The 20,439-nt window shown below is 39.3% G+C and overlaps 1 protein-coding gene across 6 annotated transcripts in view; it reads left to right on the top strand.

Annotated features, from left to right (window-relative positions):
* MARCHF6 (membrane associated ring-CH-type finger 6) overlaps positions 1-20,439 on the top strand; it is an 82,130-nt gene that overhangs the window by 55,213 nt on the left and 6,478 nt on the right. For 4 of the 6 annotated variants that reach the window (XM_072807331.1, XM_072807333.1, XM_072807330.1 and 1 more), the window contains exons 18-24: positions 2,460-2,597; positions 3,794-3,998; positions 5,799-5,868; positions 8,986-9,182; positions 11,186-11,320; positions 17,387-17,476; positions 19,772-19,904. In XM_072807331.1, coding sequence (XP_072663432.1) covers positions 2,460-2,597; positions 3,794-3,998; positions 5,799-5,868; positions 8,986-9,182; positions 11,186-11,320; positions 17,387-17,476; positions 19,772-19,904 — 968 coding nt within the window. The remainder of the gene's footprint in view (positions 1-2,459; positions 2,598-3,793; positions 3,999-5,798; positions 5,869-8,985; positions 9,183-11,185; positions 11,321-17,386; positions 17,477-19,771; positions 19,905-20,439) is intronic. The other 2 variants (XM_072807332.1, XM_072807329.1) reach the window with 1 other exon arrangement.

The raw sequence follows: 20,439 nt of genomic DNA, 5'->3' as shown, positions 1-20,439 counted from the left end.
ATCTGGGTCTTTTAAAAAGACATGCACAGATTGGTATGATTTCACATGGACTTTTCAACATTCTGTTCCAACATTGTCTGACTTGAATTCTGCTCTCCAGCCATGCTCCTCTCCATTAAGTCTCCCTAAAATACCTAGCTATTCCTGTCTTTTCCTTTCTGCTTGTAATAACCTTCTTCACCATGTTTGCCAGACAAGCTTTTGTTATCTTTCCTCAAAATCCAAATTAAGATTTTTTTTTTTTAAGATTTTTCTTACTCATGAGAAACAGAGAGGCAGAGACATAGGCAGAGGGAGAAGAAGGCTCCTTGCAGGGAGCCCGATGAGGGACTCGATCCCTAGACCAGGATCACGCCCTGAGACACTCAACTGCTGAGCCACCCAGGCATCCCCCAAATTAAGATTTTTATCCTCTGAGTTGTTCCCTAACTAGTGTAAGTCATCACTTCTTCCTTATGTGTTTGTGTCTGGTCATAGAACCAGGAAGCACAGATTTTGGCTTTATATATTGTTAGGATAGACTGATTTTCGTAGTCTGTTATACCTAGAAGTTTAACAAAATTTTTGGATTACGTAGCATTTTTTAGTCCATTCTTCCATTAAAAAAATCGAGTTCGGGCAGCCCCGGTGGTGCACCGGTTTAGCGCTGCCTGCAGCCCAGAGCGTGATCCTGGAGACCTGGATCGAGTCCCACATCAGGCTATCTGTATGATGCCTGCTTCTCCCTCTGCCTGTGTCTCTGCCTCTCTCTCTCTGTCTCTATGAATAAATAAATAAAATCTTTCAAAAAAAAATCGAGTTCCCATTATATACCTGACACTTTTCTGTGCACTGGGTATATAACAGTGAACAAAGCAGAATCAAGAAGATTCTGTTCTTGTGGAGCTTACATTTCAGGGAGGAGGAGACTCGATAAAAATAGATCAAACATAAAGTATATTAGGGGCCATAAATACTATAGGGAAAAAATGAAGCAGACAAAGGAAATAAAGTGGTCAGGATGGGGTTGTAATTTAGAATAAGTGATAAGGACCTGCAGAGGGGACAGTTGAGGAAAGCCTTGAAGGAGGTGATGAGTGAGTGAGCCATGTGGATTCCTGGAGATAGTGTCCTTGCAGGGGGTCAGGCAAGTGCAGTGATGCTGAGGCCTCTTTGAGGAGCAGCAGGAAGGCCAAGCCAGTTTGGCCAGAGTAGAAGAAATAAAGCATGTGGTAGTTGGCTGTGACGTTAGAAATGTCATGGAAAGCTAGATCCTAGAGAGTATCATAGCTCTAGTGTAAGCACTTTGGTCTAACTTGAGTGATTTGGGGAGTTCTTAGAAAGACTTGAATAGAAGAGTGATCTGATACAGGTTAACATGTCACTGTGGCTGCTGTGATGAGAAGAGACTGGGTCAGGGTAGCCAGGGCAGGAGGCCAGCCAAGAGGATAGTGTAGTAGTCATGGTGAGAGGTGAGGAAGTCTGACGTGAAGGAAGTAGCAGTGCAGGTCATGAGAAATGGTGAGTTTTGTTTTTTTTTTTTTTTAAAGATTTTATTTATTTATTCATGAGACACACAGAGAGAGAGAGAGAGAGGCAGAGACACAGACAGAGGGAGAAGCAGGCTCCACACAGGGAGCCCGACGTGGGATTAGATCCCGGGTCTCCAGGATCAGGTCCTGGGCTGCAGGCGGCGCTAAACCGCTGGGCCACCCGGGCTGCCCCCAGAAATGGTGAGTTTTAGGGTATTATTAGGGTCCACTCAACAGGGCTCTGGCTGTTTGAGTGTGGAGTGAAAAAAAGGCAGTCAAGGATCCAAGTTTCTGTTCTGAATACCTGGAAGGATGGAGTTACCATTTATGGAGATGAAGGAGCTGTGGGAGAGCAGGATTAAAAGGGAAGAGTGGGAATTTGATAATGATCAATTTAAGATGTCTCATGTCAAGAGGAGACATGGAGTTGGCACTTTGGATATAAAGTTAGGAGTTAAGAAAGATGTCTGAGTGGTACGTAGAAATTTACAGAAACATGGTATTTTCAGCCACATGAGTTTGCATTTGTCCAGAGAGCATGTATAGAGGAGAGGAGAGAGGACCAGAGCTTGGGGCCCCCGTTGTCTCTAGCCCAGGGAGCTGAACAGGAATTAATGGATCTAGATAGACATCTAGTGAGAAAGTGTTTGAGGAGCAAGGGGTGGGTGACCAATTGTGTAACATGATACAATATAGCTAGTGAGGTGAGGACCAAGACCTGACCATTACATTTAACACAGAGGTCATTGGCGACCCTTATGGGGAACAGTCGTGGAGGAGTCTAAGGGAGAAGCTTTAAGAGGAGAGTGGGGGGACTGGTGATAATGACGATGAGTTCATAAGAGTCCTCAAGGAGTTTTGTGGTCATCCCATCAAAGTTCAATGTGATACAGTTATAATGGAAAATAAAGTCACACTGTAAATTACAGCTGTTTATAATTGTCTTAGTGATGCTCCAGTGAGTGAACTGTCCCTTGAGCTGCTTCTGCTTCAGGTGGTCTTGCCAGCATTACTTGAGCAGGGACACACGCGGCAGTGGCTGAAGGGGCTTGTGCGAGCATGGACCGTTACCGCTGGATACTTGCTGTAAGTAGACCGCTGATAACCCTTCTAACAAGGTATGTTCCATGCCCCACTCAGGAAATAGTTTTAGGAACAGACCATTTAGTGATATTTGCAGGTGTATATAATACTTTTAATTCTTAGTTTTTCTTATTTTTCTAATTATTCTCCATTGTTTTATGGAGAATGTTTTTGTCGTCTCATAGAAGTTTGCTGCTGGCCCAGGTTCTTTGATTTCGTTACACAGGGTAAAAGTAAACATTTTTTTTCAGTATGTTAAAAGCAAGCCAACTTAGCCCTGATTATTTTATTTATTTACTTTTTAAAAAGATTTTATTTGAGAGAGCAAGAGTAGGAACAGGGGAGAGGAGCAAGAGGAGAGGGAGAAGCAGACTCCCCATAAGCAAGGAGCGCAGCAGGGAAGCTGTTACCAGGCTTGATCCCAGGGCTCCTGGATCATGACCTGAGCTGAAGACAGACTCTTAACCGACTGAGCCACCCAGGTGCCCCAATCCGTATTATTTTAGAAGTCCTATCCTGACCAGTGGAGGCATTTAGTCCGCATATTGCCTTTTGTTTTTTCCATCTTTGTATATTATATATTTATTTTAAAGTTGAATCTTTGTAATTACAATTTTTTTCCCCAGAAAATATGTGGCATTCTGCAGAGACCTTACTGTGAAATATGCATTTGGTTATATTGGGTTAAGCAGGTGTCTGTCTCTGCTTGCCCTAGGTTTGCCATGACTGATGTGTGGTTCAGAGGTTTTATTTATTTATTTTTATTTAATATTTATTAACATTTTATTATTCATGAGAGACACGCAGAGAGGCAGAGACACAGGCAGAGGGAGAAGCAGGCTCCATGCAGGGAGCCCGATGTGGGACTTGATCCCAGGTCTCCAGGATCAGGCCCTGGGCTGAAGACAGCGCTAAACCGCTGAGCCGCCTGGGCTGTCTGAGTTCGGAGGTTTTAATTGAGCTCCATGCCACAGCAGACAGAATAGCTGAGCTGAATTTGTGGGGTGTTCTTAATATTAACATTAAATTTGAAAAAGCTTACTTTAAAGCAGGTACCAACATTAGCCCAGAATGAGATAATTAATAAATACTGTTGTGTACAGATTCTACTTGTACATTTTCTACCTTAATAATAAGAAAGTGAGCCTCATGTCTACTGTTTCACTCTGGTCTGAAGTGAGAATGTAATTTTTACACAGGGATCTTCATTCCTATTTATTGGGAGACCAGGAAGAAAACGAGAACAGTGCAAATCAACAAGTTAACAATAATCAGCATGCTCGAAATAACAACGCTATTCCCGTGGTGGGGGAAGGCCTGCATGCAGCCCACCAAGCCATACTCCAGCAGGGAGGGCCTGTTGGCTTTCAGCCTTATCGCCGGCCTTTAAATTTTCCACTCAGGGTAGGTACAATAAGACTTTATTGGAAGTCAAGTTTTTTCTTTTTCTTTTGAGGAATTTGGTGGTGGTGTTGATGCTCTTAGCATGCAGTCCTCTGTATTGATATATCTTACGGTCTCCTGACAAGAACCCCTAGTCCTCTCATTAACAGAAAAATATATATATGTGTCAGATAAGTTTACCAGATTTTAGAGATGGGTTATAGTGTTGGGATACCATGTACTGTTGCTCCCTGCTGTTTGAAGCAGTGTTAAAGACCCTAAGTGAAAATAAGAAATTAACGTCATTAATGTATTTCAGCTATGTATCAGGAACTGAAATGGGCATTCTAATGTTTTTCCCATTTACTATCCATCCCAATACTGCAAGGTTGAGTAGTAACCTTCAGATGAAACTGAAGACCAGACTGGGTAAGGAAATGCTGTCCCGGTGAAACTTTGCCTCCAGATTCCACCAAAGCTGTTCCTGATGGGTTGTGGTAGCTTTTGTGTTGTTAAATCTGATGGTCAGGTCTTAGGCCTCACTTTACTTGCTCTGTAGTAATGTGTCGCACAGTTGGTCAGCTCCACAGAATGCTTTTTCGGGAAGTGTTCAGGAATCTTTGCAGAGGAGGGGATGCTTTTAAGCCTCTTAAGTTAGGCCAGGCACAGACAATATGGAAAAATGGGAGGGCACTCCAGGCTCGTGCCAAAACAAGAGGCAGGTTAGACATGGTAGGTTTGGAACTGCAGGGAATTAAGTGTATTTAGAGGGTGAGGGTGAGAGATGGGAGGAGTCCTGAGAGAAGAGATGAGGCTCCTCCATGGGTGAGAGTTTCTTTCCATCCTGGATCAGAGAGAGGATCGGTGAGAAGTTTCTCAACCAGTGAAAGCTGGCAGCCTTAGAGGCTCCTCTTGGGGTGTGATTGTAGGTCCTTTTCAGCCTTCTTGCTAGAGCCCTGCCTTCTGGACGAGGGAAGAGGGGTGCCCGGTAAGGTAGAAGGCAAGCAGCAGTTGCTCCTTTCCTGCCGAGAGCAGCTGCTTTCCTCTCAGTGTGTTCCCTTTTTATTTGTACTTTTCAGTATGAGAGCCACCAGCTCACATGTGGATTTTACGTTTAAACTTAATTAGATGTGAATTCATTTTGTTAAGGCTGTGGTGCGATAGATGTGTTCATTACTTTAATGGTGGGAATCCCTTGACATTGTGTACATGTGGCAAATCACGTTGTACACTCTAAATATATTATAATTTTGTCAGTTATATCTCAATAAAGCTGAAAAAAAGAGAAAACCATGTCTAGTAGGATAAGATGCAGAGTAAATACAGTGTAAGGTTTCATTGCTCCTTCACACACCGCGTCAGGTGTGCAGTGGCCGCTGTGTAGGGTGGTGCAGGTCCCGTCGTCATGGACAGTTCTGATTAGACAGCACTGTTAGAAAGTGAGCTTTCCTTTTATGAAAACTTGTTTTTGAGAATTTGATTAAAAAGTGAATGTATTTAGTTTTAATTAATAGGGAAAACTTAAGCTGATTAAGTTATTATAAGTTTTATTATAAGTTTTATTTTTGTGCTGATTCAGAAATACATTTACTTGTTACTTGCTGATGTGTCTGATTATATGAAAATAGACATTTTCTTTTGGCCGAAATTATAGGTAATTTTACCTAAACTAAAAATTCCTTTTGGTGTGAAATGGAAGGAAACATGGAAATATGGGCAATTTCTTTTTACTGGTAGAATTATGGTGATTCTTTGAGGGGTGTTTTGAAATACATTGAGCACATATGAACCATTTATGCACTCTTACGTTTTGCCTTGCAGATATTTTTGTTGATTGTCTTCATGTGTATAACCTTACTGATTGCCAGCCTCATCTGCCTTACTCTACCAGGTATGAGCTAATGACATGCAAAGATGCTTTGTATATTTCATCAAGTATAAGCTTGAAATAGTTTGCCCCTTATTTTTGATTGAATATGGGATATTGATCTTTTTAGGGTTCTCCATCTCCTTGGAGTCATTTGTATTGCAACAGGGTAACAAAATCAATATAAAAGTTCTGATTCATTTTTAGAAGTAAAGTATGTATATGGTCACTCAGTTTTCTTGGGCATCTTCTCTTTATAGTGTAGGTTTTCAAAAAGTTATCTGTATGTCTTAAATCATTTCTTCAAGCCAGCCTTTTGATGTTAACATGTTTGCCCTCATTGTATCTTTCCTGTCCACTGCATGGTGTTCCTAGACTCTTTATGAAGCCAGATTATTTCCCTTAATCATCTGGTATTCGCAGCTACTAATCTTTAAATTTCGGCTAGACACTTTCTTTAACAAGTAAGATGAATGAATCTTACTCGAATGGATGAATGTAGTATACTGTTCATCATGTTCTGCAAAGGTCAGGGATAAATGGGGTTGAGCCCAAAGCCAGTGACAAAGTGTTGGGAACAGCAACTCCCAGTTGGTGTGTATGGCAAACCACAAAATTTTAAATCATACTGATACATGTTAGCCACTTAAATAATCACTAAGTGGAACATACTTTTCATCTCTTAAATATAAGCCCATAAATGTTATTGAGTTAGTATCTTGATTATAGCACTGCCTCTATAATTTTATAAATCAAATTTGTATCAAATACTTGAGATTTTCCAGGAGGGCTAAAGTCAGTAAGGAGCAAGTAGGAAGTGTAATTTCATGTGAGGTTTCTAAAAATAATGAGAATATTCTCTAATCTGTAGAAATTGTGATTTAACTTAAAGTGGTGATAAAAATAAAATTTTTTTACATGTTTCTGAATAATGATTTGACCTTAAGAACTGTACTCCTAAGCTCACTACTTGTCATATCACAGCTCTTAAAAATGATAAAGTGTGATTAATGGTTGGGTACAATGTGGTAAACATTGCTGAGAAAACTTAGTTTTTGAACTTTGGACAGTTTTACATTCGTGATTTTTATATTCCATTTTCATGTTTTTTATCAGAGATATTAAGGAAAACTTAAAAGAAGGAAATGTAATTTACTACCTGAATTGGGCACTAAAAGTAATTTCATTGAAGATTGTTAACTGAATATTTCCCTGTTAACCCATTCCCACCATCTAATGGGAAGAACATGGTTGTTAAATCCTAGAAATACTTGGTGTCATAAAATGCATTTAAGGTGGCAAGGAGATTCTTTCCCCCGAAGGTTGCTTTTCTGTAGCTGTAGTTTTTTTTTTTTTTAAGATTTTATTTATGTATTCATAGAGACAGAGAGGCAGAGACACAGGCAGAGGGAGAAGCAGGCATCATACAGAGAGCCTGACGTGGGACTCGATCCAGGGTCTCCAGGATCACGCCCTGGGCTGCAGGCGGCACTAAAACGCTGTGCCACCTGGTCTGCTCTGTAGCTGTAGTTTAACTGATGATAATTCACTACAAATTAGAAACTTGACCCTGTCCTCTCAGAAACACTTAATTAGAAGTAAGTGAAATATGAAGTGTGCAGTAGAAAGGGGCCATTAAATTTTTAAAAACCAGCCAACCCAACTATAGCAACTATAAAAACCTCGGAATAAAAATGTATATGTGCATACACACACACATGCACACACACACACACACAAAATACTAGACATTTCTACAGAATTATCTGTAACAATTTTTATATCCCCAAATTAATATATACATGTGTTTATTTCACATAACATTTATGTGTATTTTTAAAAATAACTTCTCTTCATACACAAACCATTTTGTGGGGTTACAAAGAAGTCTGGTTGCCAACATTATGGCTTGTAAGACTTAACTGTTGAGCTGGTTTCATTTAGTTGGAGGCAGTGTGGTTTATTGGTCAAGAGCATGAGCTTTGTCACATAGGTATGAGTTCAAATTCAGCCTCCACCCTCATGCGACCTTGGTGTGGCAAGGTTCTATTGTTGATCCTTGGTTTCTTAATCTTTAGAATGGAGTAGTGGCTATTTGAGGGCTTTGGGGAGGATTAATGAGGTAATATACGGAAAGTGCTCAGCACAGCCACTAGCTCCTTTTAGGTATTTGAAAATAACAAATAGTACTGTATTAAGAGGAAATCAATCCATAGAAAAGTAAATAAGACATTTGGGCGTTGCTCTTCTTTCTGGTCTTATTGAGAAGTAACCATGTGAATAAAGTTAATATAATAATGGTCTTGCCTGAGGTAGATTTTTATGGGTATAATGTAGAATTTATTTGCATTAACTCTTTATTTGAGACAGTTCTTTTTTTTAAAGATTTATTTATTTATTTATGATATATATATAGAGAGAGAGGCAGAGACACAGGAGGCGGGAGAAGCAGGCTCTATGGCTGGGAGCCTGACGTGGGACTTGATCCCGGGACTCCAGGATCACGTCCTGGGCCAAAGGCAGGCGCTAAACCTCTGAGCCACCCAGGGATCTCCGAGGCAGTTCTTTAGACACTTCTCAATTCTGTTTAAGTTTCGGCATATTTGGATCTTATTTCCTAAGAAAGTTAATATGATATTCTGTGATTGCTATGCTTTTAAGTGTTCTTATACCCACTTAATTATTGAAATAAACTTAGTTTTCTGTCTCAATGAGTCAATTGAAAGAAAGTTAATCTAAGTTATTTGTAGTGTTCTTAAATGTTGAAAGTATAAATAATAAATATACTCCACTTTTGTTGTATTATGTTGTATAATAATTTTATTTGGTGATAAAAACAAGAACAACCTCTTCATTTCTGAAAGAACAGATAACTGACATGGCCAGTCAGAGTAGATGCCACAGGAGAGCTTGTCCCCAGTGACTTCTTGTGCTTTGGTTGTTTCCTAATCAAATAATTGCATTCTTTAGAGTTTGTGGCGGGTTTTGTCATTGTTTGTTTTTAATGAAGATGTTGTTATATTAGAATGTGATGCCTTTTTACTAATCACTTAAAATGATTGAAGTAATTGAAAATGCTAACAGAACAACATCAAGATTGTAGTTCTCTTTACATATATAGCCACGTATTTCATTTATCAGCCTTTCTGTTTTCAGTATTTGCTGGCCGTTGGTTAATGTCATTTTGGACGGGGACTGCCAAAATTCATGAACTCTACACAGCTGCTTGTGGTCTCTATGTTTGCTGGCTAACCATAAGGGCAGTGACGGTGCTGGTTGCATGGATGCCCCAGGGACGCAGAGTGATCTTCCAGAAGGTTAAAGAGTGGTCCCTCATGGTAGGTTTTTCTAATAAAGAACTGATCTTGTATGACAGGAATAGTGGAAATTTTTTTTAGTCATTTCTTTAAATCTTTTCACTTTCATTTCTTCATTATGATGATAGCATCAAGAGAATTGATTTTTTTCTTTTTTTATGAGGAGGAATATTCCTTTAAGATGCAGCTTTCTGGTTCATTCTGAGAACCACAGTCAGATATATTCAAGGGTCAAAAGGAAAAGCATGCTAAGTGACCCAATAAGGCCCTTAATAAGTAAGTAATGCAATTAAAAAAGTTATTTTGGAATTTTTAAAAAAAATATGTAATTATTTATTTATTCATGAGAGACACAGAGACAGAGAGAGAAAGAGAGAGGCAGAGACACAGGCAGAGGGAGAAGCAGGGACCCCGATGTGGGACTCGATCCGGGGTCTCCAGGATTACACCCTGGACTGAAGGCGGCGCTAAACCGCTGAACCACCGGCGCTGCCCTATTTTGGAAATTTTTAAGGAATAAGATACTCTGTAGAATTTAAAATCAGTTTAAGTAGGAATTTATTTTAAGATATTTTTTCTAAAATTTGATTTTTTGATCTATTTGAATATGTAAAATCTTGACTTCAGGATTAAGTTAATGTTTTTCATATAAATGGGATTTCTTTAATTACACATTCTATTGTTAATTCAAGAATGTCTTGGCTAATGTGAAAGTGTAGTAAGTAATGGAAAATATTTCTCAGTAAAGTACTTAGTTACACAAAGGTGGGGGAAAAAATCAGCGTAAGATGGTTGTCCGGGTGTGGTGATTTACTGATTGTGATTTTGGTTATGACTGGTAAATAGGTTTAAGTCACTGCTTATGCCTCTTTTGTATAATTCTAGTTTTGTATCTGAATTTAGAGTTTCATTTCACTAGAGGGTTAATATTAGTGTTGAAAGAAAGCAGTGAGATTTATTGTATAATATGAACAGAAGGCTTTACTTGCTATTTAATTACACATGATGAGACATGTAACTATATTTCATATACAGAAACCAGCTAATACCAGTTTCCATTTGATATTCTTCTGTGTCTTCAGTATGCCATTTAAAAAAGCAAGTACTGCATCTTCACTCACCTCATACCAGTCTCTAGACAAAACAGACACTCACTGAGGCTGCCTTACGAGAAAGGGAGGTCCTCAGACATAAGAGTCACTCTAAAGACTCCTTTCTTCATCAGGATTCTGTAGTGACACTTTTAATCTTTGTGTTGACTTTATTTTCATTTTTTGTTTTGTTTAAATTCTAGAGCTGTGCTAATAACATAACCATGTGGCTCGTGGCCACCATACTGGCAACACAGATACAAGACATTTCTGTCATCATAGTGAGTTGTTTTGGACCACAGAGGGTTCTGGATGGAGTCAGTTTGGTCACATTGATGAATTTCCTGCACTGGGGTTATGCAGAGCCCTTCTCCCCTACCAGTCCGAATCACACTGTGAGCCACCATTGGATTAGAAGAGCCTGGGATAATCAGTGGCTTTTCTTGGACAAAGAAGAGCCTGTTCTTGAGAATGAGGTTGAAAAAAACAGCACAGCCACCTGCTTAATATATGGAATAAAATGAAAAATTTTTTAAAGATTTTATTTATTTATTCATGAGAGACACAGAGAGAGAGAGAAGCAGGCTCCATGTGGGGAACTTGATGTGGGACTCGATCCTGGGACTCCAGGATCATGCCCTGGGCTGAAGGCGGCGCCAAACCACTGAGCCACCTGGGCTGCCCTAAAATGAATTTTGTATAATTTTATAGCAAAAATGCAGAGTAATTTCATGCTTTCATTATAGCTTAAGCTTGAATATACACATTCAAGTTTCATTTAATGAAATATAATACACATAAATGTATGCGAGGTAATATATTTGTTTTGTTAGGCATCAGGTTAAAGAAGAAAAACAAATTTCCAAATAGAATGAAGAGTTTAGCTCAAAATCTAGAAAGACACTCTAGTGACATGGCCTCATTTCTTCATAGATCATGAAGACCTTGATAGTGGCTGTGCTGCTGGCAGGGGTTGTCCCGCTCCTGCTGGGGCTCCTCTTTGAACTGGTTATCGTTGCTCCCCTGAGGGTTCCCTTGGATCAGACTCCTCTTTTTTACCCATGGCAGGTAAGTACGTGACTTTTGTTTATGACATTTCTTTGTGGACTTGGAATCCGAAAAATCCTTGATTTTTTTTTTTTTTTAAAGTGATTGTTAGTGGTTTGTTTAGAAAGACTCCTTAATTTTTTCTATTGTAGGTACCTTTATAAAATCGATTAAATAATGCATTTTAATTTATTGCCTTCAAAATATTAACTCCTTTAATAAATCTTTATAGGGAGGGGGGGTGGCAGGGTGGGGAAACTGGGTAACGGGCACTAAGGAGGGCACATGATGAGATGAGCACTGTGTGTATACTATATGTTGGCAAATTGAATTTAAATAAAAAATTTTTTTTAAATAATAAAAAATTAAAAGGTCTTTATAGGTTAAAATGTCACTAGTCATTTAGGCTTCACCTGATACTTAATGATGAAACTAAGATTCATTGATTTTTCCAAGAGATATCTTGCTTCTTTGAGGTTTGAGACTTGAATCAATAACTTATATTTTTAAATAATTACAGCTTGTTTTCCTACAAAATCACAGATTTATTAAAAAGAGCATTTTGAAGAAACCTACATAGGTCATAGCAAAGATCTTAAAGTTAGTACGGAAGAAAAATTACTACTTTTCTCTTAGCATTTAGAGCCTGCAATTAATATCATAGATTTGAAGTTCTTAAGAGATCCTAGGGGAAAGAGCTAGGCGCCTAGTTGACTTCAGTCATTCAGAGGCTTTTCAGCCTTATTTCTGTTTACTCTTGCATATGACAGTGGAATTACTGGAAATGAAAATTGTATGGGATGTATTTCCCTTCCTCTACTTTGCAGATGAAGAGCCTCCACAAACTTCATTTAGAGCAGATATTTACATTAGTGCTTTAATGTGTGCTAAAACCCTGTATTGTATAATTCAGATGGAAATGAGGCCAATGCAGGAACTTCTTGTGCACCTTACAGGCTGGTGGGCAAGGCAGACAGGTAACAGGTAAGCTGCTCTGTGATTGGGGCAAGCAAAGGTTGCTGTGGCATCATATGGGAGAGGTATTTATCCTGGCTTTGGGAGTTAGGATTTCGTTTTCTCTAGGAGACCATGTCTAGAACAACCAGTAGAGTACAGAGGAGTCGGTAAAAAAGGAAAGTGATATTCTAGGAAGGAGCAAGGGGGTGGACCACACAGTGAGACAGAACATATGTATGGAACTGCCTCTAATCCAGTGTGCTCTGGAGCAGACTCGGAGAGGAAAGTGAGAAATAGAGGGAGATAATTAAGCACATGTGATGTGTTTGTGTAAAAACTCTATCACTGTATAGTCAGATAGTATCAGGGATTGAAGGAAAGCTATTTTTTACAGAATAATGCCAGCTAACAAAGGTAGAGGAATTAGCAGAATAAGAAAGTCACTATTTTGCAGTAGTTAGCAAAATAACTGATTCCAGCAAGGATTGTCCGTGGATCCTGAACCCATCAGGTGAAATTTGTCTATTCAGTTACTGAGTTACTGAGTTACTGTTGCTGTGTAGCAAGTTACATTACAATTATATATCTCAAAACAACCATTTATTTTGTCCAGAGAGTGTGTGGGTTTGAAATTAAGACAGGGCATATCGACTTGTCTTCTGGGCCTTAGCTGGGTAAGCGCAGTAACTGAATGTGATTTGAGAGCTATGGCAGGAATCCTTTAGGAGCCTCATCACTCTTAAGTGAGGGTTGACGTGGATCACCCCAACTGGGCTGTCAGCTGCAGCTCCTGGATATAACCCGGCTTCCTCACAGCTTGGTAGCCTCGAGGTAGGTAGTTGAGCTTCTTATATGCATTTAAGAGAAATGAATGTCCTAACAAACAAGGTAGGATCTCCATCACCTTTTATGACCTCATCTCAGAATTCCCATGGTATTGCTTTTCACTACATTCTATTGGATACAAGCCAGGCACAAAGGTTGGCCCAGATTCAAGGGAAGGGGCTATAGACCCCAACCACTTGATGGAAGAAGGTTTTGCAGGCATATTTCAACATCACTACAATGTAGAAGTAGTTATTTAAATGGCGGCAAAGTGTCATATTCTGGATTGATTACTTGATATCCCAAAGGAAAACACACAACTTTACTATGGGAAGGGTCAGATAGACGCTGACTTACCACCATGATCACTGCAAATGCATCATAACTAGGTACTCTTTGCCTCCTGATGTCATATAGTATTCAGCATTGAAGAAGAGCAAGTAGGCCCTGACCTCTGGAGCTGGCCTGGCATCATCAGCATCACACAGGACCACTCTGGGACCATGATGGAGCAAGATAAAAACCAGTCGTTCATAATCCCATCTGAACATAGGCAAAACAGGAATGTTGTTCAAACCAGGAAAATGAGAAAACAATCCCCATTCCCAGCTGACGTCATTGGCTGCTGCTTCATTTATCAACGGTAGTCCCTGCATTTGGATAAGATTTAGTGAGATACCTAATACAGATTACCTTTGCTTTCTAAAGGATGTGACATAGAGCAAAGCTGTGCTTCCTTAAGTTGTCTCAGTCACCTCACAGAAACCAAAATACTATAATAAGCTTTTCTAACATTCTTACTGAGCACCACAAGTTCCCCATACTGCATTGTCGTCCTCCCTACAGTGAGTAGTAAATGCAGCTTGCACAGTTACCCGTGTGTCTTTGGTGATCTTGACAGTTGTAATTTTACAGAATAACTGGAACTGCTGAGTTTTAAGAGTATTTATATATTATGACCTAGCAGTTTCACTTTTCTGAATGTGCTGCAAAGAAACATTTACATGTGTGCAGGAAGCACAATCAGCGCTGTTTCTCCTGTATCATTTTTATAATGTCAAAATTATAAGCAACCCAAATGTTCATCAACAGAGATTGACTAAAGAAATGTGTATATGTTTTGCTACAGATAGCTCTCAGACATGATTTTAAGTAGAAGAAAAATATAAGCTATAGATGGATGCGTGCAGCATGGTATCCTTAAAATTCTGGATAAAACTCTTAACATTTGAAAGAACAGTTTGCTTTGTCTCCATTCCTGACTCTAAGCTACTTGTCTTCCCTGTGTCAAGCAGCTATAGGTTTATGGAAGTCTATTGGAATTCTAGCAGAGAAACTAGTGTTATGTGTCCTACCCCATAGGGGAAGGACCAGATATCCATGGATCTTGAAAGAGCTTGAACCTTAGCGATCTGTGGACCTTCTCAAGTGAATATGAACCTTACTTGAGGGCCTTCTAGACTCCCAAAGACCAAAAGAAAGCTAAATTTGGTCAAATCTTCCCTGCCCGGGAACCCGGGATAGTACAGAAGCAGCAGGGAGGCTTTCACCATGTCCTTGATAGGGGACTGACTGGTAGCTTGCTATCCCAAAGATCTAAAGGGTAAAAGATCCTTTGGCAGCCTCTCAGTTTATACTTAGTCTGACCTGAACCTCATCAAACCTGCAGAGAAAAATAACAAATACTTTATTTATTTTTTTGTTTTTGTTTTTTTAATGAAAAATTTATTTTTTATTGGTGTTCAATTTGCCAACATACAGAATAACACCCATTGCTCATCCGTCAAGTGCCCCCCTCAGTGCCCGTCACCCATTCACCCCCACCCCCTGCTCTCCTCCCTTCCACCACCCCTAGTTCGTTTCCCAGAGTTAGGAGTCTTTATGTTCTGTCTCCCTTTCTGATATTTCCTACCCACTTCTTCTCCCTTTCCTTCTATTCCCTTTCACTATTAAACAAATGCTTTATTAAGGGGGTGCACAGCAACCACAGAAAGAAAGGTCAGAGCAATCAGAACACATGCCCTGTGACCTGGAACTGTCATTGAACTGTGAGCATCCAAATAGAAGCATAAAAACGGAGATCAAGGGGAATATGTGTGTGTGCACATACAATGGCAATAAAACAAAGTGAAACTGTGTTGGTATATAGCATGGGCCTCAGATGTTCAGTAGATGAAGATGTGAGTAGTCACCATTGAAGTTCAGTTTGGGCCCCTGGAAGACCACTGCAAAGCACAGAGCTAAATTGAACAAGTAGGAAGTTAAAGGGAAAGGTAAGTGACTTGGAAAATACATCCAGGGGACTTAACGTCCCCTAATAAGAGCTCTAGAGTGCAGAAATGAGGCAGCATGGAATGAAATAGGAAAGTTAACTGGATTGAAAGTAGTCCTGATTCTGCAGGTTAAAAGGGCTCATCAGAGTTGGTAAAGTGGACGTTGATGAAATGAGATTGATAAGAAAAACACATATGTGGGCATATCTTGGTAAGATTTCTGAATTCTAAAGGTAAAGAGATGTCATAAACTTCAAAAAAGAAAATCATACAAGTAATGGACTTTTTTCAGTAATACCACAAAGTCATATAGCAGAAGAGCATCTTTCGACCATTGACAGAAAAGGCGGGCAAAACGTCACTCAGCCGTTCATGTGTCAGTGTGAAGAGCCATGTTTAGGATGTGCAAGAATTCAGAGCATGCATCATCCTTTGACCCTATTTGAAGAAGATGCTCACAGTACTGACCAACCAAATCAATAAATGAGAACCTTAACCTCAAGATGGTGGGCAATGAAGAGGAAAAGCAGTATGAGCAAGATCCATATAAAAATTATAATACAGGGCATCTGGGTGGCTCAGTTGAACAAGTATCTCCCTTTGGCTCAGGTCATAATCCTGGAATGGAGCCCCACATTGGGCTCCCTGCACAAAGGGGAGCCTGCTTCTTCCTCTGTCCCCCGCCCCCATTTATGTTCTCTCTCACTCTGTCAAATAAGTAAAATCTTTTTTAAAAAAATGATACTGCATCTTTTCTATGGGATGTGTATGTGTAGATATAGGTAAACATATAGGGGAAAAATGTAGAGGGTCCATACCAGTGTTAGCAGCGGTCGTTGCTGGGGAGGGGTCAGCATTTAGGCTGGTAGTCACAGAGGATTCCAGCCTTCTCTACAAAAGGTTTTGTTTTGTTTTGTGTTGTTTTTTTGTTTTTGTTTTCTTTTTTGTTTTGTGTTTAGGTTTTGGTTTTATATTAGAATAGATCAAAACGGGGATGCCTGGGTGGCTCAGTGGTTTAGTGCCTGCCTTCTGCCCAGTGAGTGATCCTGGAGTCCTGAGATTGAGTCCCACATCAGGCTCCCTGCATGGAGCCTACTTCTCCCTCTGCCTGTGTCTCTGCCTCTGTGTGTGTGTGTGTCTCATGAATAAATAAATCTTTTAAAAAAATAGATCAAAACGTTATGTGTTACTTTAAAAAAAAATACATTAAAAAAAACCCCAGGGATCAAACTATGAAGGACTTTGTATGCTGTGCTGAGGACTTTCAGTTATAAGCAGGGAATTTTCCTTCTGTGGTCTGATTTGTGCTTTAAGACATCATGTAGTGGGTGGAAATGGTGATCACTCTGGCTGCCTGGTGTGGCCATGGAGGGTCTAATAATAGTTCATCAGTACTAGAGCTAGAAGCTCTCAGCCTTTGGGATGGCTTCTTTAGGTCAAACATGGCTCCCCCGGCTTATTTTGACATAATTAGCTCAGCTAAAACCAACACAGCAGCTTGAGATAGTTTGATGAAATAAAATCATGGTACTTTTATTTGCTATTGAGATCTCCATTAATGTTGACATGTTTTCTAATTCTCTTGGAAAAGCAACATAGGTTTCTAAAAGATACTAGAATGATTTTTGTTAGAAGTATTGAAATTGAGCTCTTGGCTTGTGGGGGGGGAGGCAGTTTCCCTGGATTTTCTAGTGTATGTTAGTCTTCTGTAAAATTGTTACTAATCTGGTAGAACTTCTGTTTTGAAATGAAATATGCAAGAAAACTGTGTATCCTGTATGCTGGGTTTATTGCTGAAAACAAAAATTGTTAAATGGCTTTTATTTCCCAGGGCACTAGGGTGGCTTAGTCAGTTAAGCGTCCAGCTTGATTTCAATTCAGGTCATGATCTCAGGACCCTGGGATTGAGCTCCACGTCATGTCAGGCTCCTTGCTCAGTGGGGAGTCTACTCCTCCCCCCACCCCGCCCCTTGCCTTGTTCTCTAATAAATAAATAAATAAATAAATCTTAAAATGGTTTTTATTTTCCTAGGACTGGGCACTTGGAGTCCTGCATGCCAAAATCATTGCAGCTATAACACTGATGGGTCCTCAGTGGTGGTTGAAAACAGTGATTGAGCAGGTGAGCAGAATCAACTTTCAGGAGAGACTGGGGTAGTAGAGGTTGTGCTTGGCACCTGGGTGCTTAAGTTTAATTTTTCTACCTTTCTCAGTTTTTTACGCTTTCTTTAATAAGAATATATAATTTTTTTTTTAAGAAAAAGTTTTCTGTTTTATCACCATGAATTTTCATCAACCACTCTTAAGACTTCCCTTATCTGAAGTTTAGCCAGTGGCTTAAAGTACCTAAAACCCTGTCTAAAGTAAAGGCAAAAATTTAGCACGTGTTTTTTTTCAAGGCCAGAGTTCTGATTTAGATTTAGTATTTAATTTTCTAAATCTGAAGCAGAGAAAAGAGGTTACTGTTCAAGACAATAAAAAGGGCAGGGATCCCTGGGTGGTTTAATCGATTGAGCATCCGACTCCTTTGTTTGGCTCAAGTCATGATCTCAGGGTTATGAGAGCTTGAGATTCTCTCACCGTCTCCTTCTGCCCTTCTCGCTCATATATATATGCACTCTCTTAAATAAATAAATCTTTTAAAAAAATAAAAAATAGATTAAAAAGCTGTATACCTTAAACTAATATAACACTGTGTGTTATTAACTTACTGGAATTAAAATAGAAATATAAAAATATATGTATTCTCAGAGTCTTAAAAAATAAAAAAAAAAAATTTAAAAAATCACATATCTTAATGAAAACAAAAGCAGAGCTGTTTGGGAATATTCTAGCTACATAGCACCTAAGCCTCTTACCGTGGAACTGTCAGATAACTTGATCATTGTGATAACCTTGAAAAAAGTAGTGCTTGTATACTCTGATAATAAGACTAGGAAGTATGATAATTCACTTTAGGAAGATTTCTATCTAATAACTAACATAACAGATTTTGGTACATACTTCTTTACATTTTAATTGTCTAGAAAATGTTCTTTTGGACAGCCCTCTTATCCTTAGGTCAGCATCAAATAAATTAGGCATTACAGTTCTATTGCAGTAAAGGTACACCTCCTTTTGATGTATAGGAAAGAGACAGTAGTTCTCAGCCCAGTATGCACAGTAAAGTACCAAAAAAATTCCTGAACCCAGAGATTTGTGGAACTAGGGCGAACCAAGGAGCTGCTTTGTGTTTGCATGCATCTCTCCACTTTGGAGTCTACAGGTGAGATTCTGGCCTTTGCAAAGGAGAGTAAAGGTTTAATCCCAGTTGAAGGCTGTGAAACATTGTTGCTTTTTGTAATATTTTGCTCTCAGATGCATTCTTTTCTCATGCATATGTGTAAATTTGAGTAAAAGGATTGAGATTGTGTGCCTTGTTGCACTGATTCAAGTGCATTTGGATTACTAGGTTTCTTTGGGATTGGAAGCATGCTTTTGGAGGGTTAAGCCTGTTGTCATACACTTCTAAATGCTCTGGCCCATTCCTGAGAGATTGGGTTGAGTTGCAGAGTACTCTGTGGCCAGGAGAGGTTGAAGTGCCAGGGAGAAAACAAGAACAATGCTCTTCTGTTTTGTCCCTCTCTGCACACCATCTTTACGTTCCATTATTCCCAGTTTTCCCCACTTCGATTTGTACTTTGCTCTGAAGTGTGCTATTTATTAGAACTTTCTGGATAAGATAATGAAAATATTGTAGAAATTCTTGAAGTAGGAGAACCTGGGTGGCCCAGACATTGAGTGTCTGCCTTTGGCTCAGGTCATGATCCCGGGGTCCTGGGATTGGTCCCACATCGGGCTCCCCATGGGGAGCCTGCTTTCCCTCTACCTATGTCTCTGCCTTTCTCTCTGTGTCTCTTATGAATGAGTAAATAAAATCTTTTAAAAAAATTGTTGAAGTAAAAAAATTCACTGTAGAATTCTTTCATATTAAAATTTTGTATAAAATATTTGATTTGTCAAAAATTTCCTATTGATAGTTTTCTTGTATTTATATAACATGAACACAGTCTTGAGTAATATCACAGATCACTCTTCCACAATCTTGTGTGTGCAGTTGCCTCAGTTTATGTGGTATTCATCTAACATTATTAGATGTATCTGGTATTGTACAGTGCAAGGCTAGTGTAGTTTTGATTTAGATTGGTGTCTTATTTCATCCCTTAGCATAGTTAACTATAAAGTTTAAGGAAGTAAATGCATTCCCTATAAAAACTTGTGGACACCATACTTATGTTTGTATTCAGAATTTGTCTTGACTTCAGGAAAAATAACCGATAGATTCAACACCCTTGGGCTTGAATTCAGTAGAGAGTGCTCCGTTAATTGGAGGAATTTGTCCTATTTTCTCGTTCTGATTTTCTCCCTCATCTTTCAGGTTTATGCAAATGGCATCCGGAACATTGACCTTCACTATATCATTCGGAAGCTGGCAGCGCCAGTAATCTCTGTGCTCTTGCTTTCCCTGTGTGTACCTTACGTCATAGCGTCTGGCGTTGTTCCTTTACTAGGTGGGTAATGCTGGCTGGGGAGCTCGAAAGAGCACCTTTATTAATGTCACTATACTCTTGTCACTTCCAGTATCATAGGCTGTCTGGCTCCAAATGATTAATTTGTAAATATAAATCTAGCTAAAACAGTGATTTCAGAAGGATATTTTTCTCAGACTTGGCAACTTAGGGCGAGATTTGGAGAGTCCTGAAGCTCTCTGGTATAGTTTTTTTCTCTAGGCAGGTGAGAAAGTATTAATGTTTACAACTGTCCGCGAAATAGGAACAAATTTTTCTTCAGGTTGTCTTCTCCTGACTAGAAATGCTATTATCCCATATTCGTAAAACCACAGAAAAATGTTGTTATATTTAATTTTCAAAATGTTCTCTACCATAAAAGGTAAAAGCAAAGAGGGAATGATATTTAGTGATACTTCAACAACTAGATGTTATCTTATTGTGTGCTGAAGAGTCCCTACAGGACCTTAAACCCGGCATATGTTCAGAATGACGAGCACAAAGTTTTCCCCCCCAAATCATTTTCTGAGTTCTCTCT

Source organism: Canis lupus, chromosome 31 (assembly GCF_048164855.1).
Source record: "Canis lupus baileyi chromosome 31, mCanLup2.hap1, whole genome shotgun sequence".
Lineage (NCBI taxonomy): Eukaryota > Metazoa > Chordata > Mammalia > Carnivora > Canidae > Canis > Canis lupus.
This window is presented reverse-complemented; position numbering and strand designations above follow the sequence as displayed.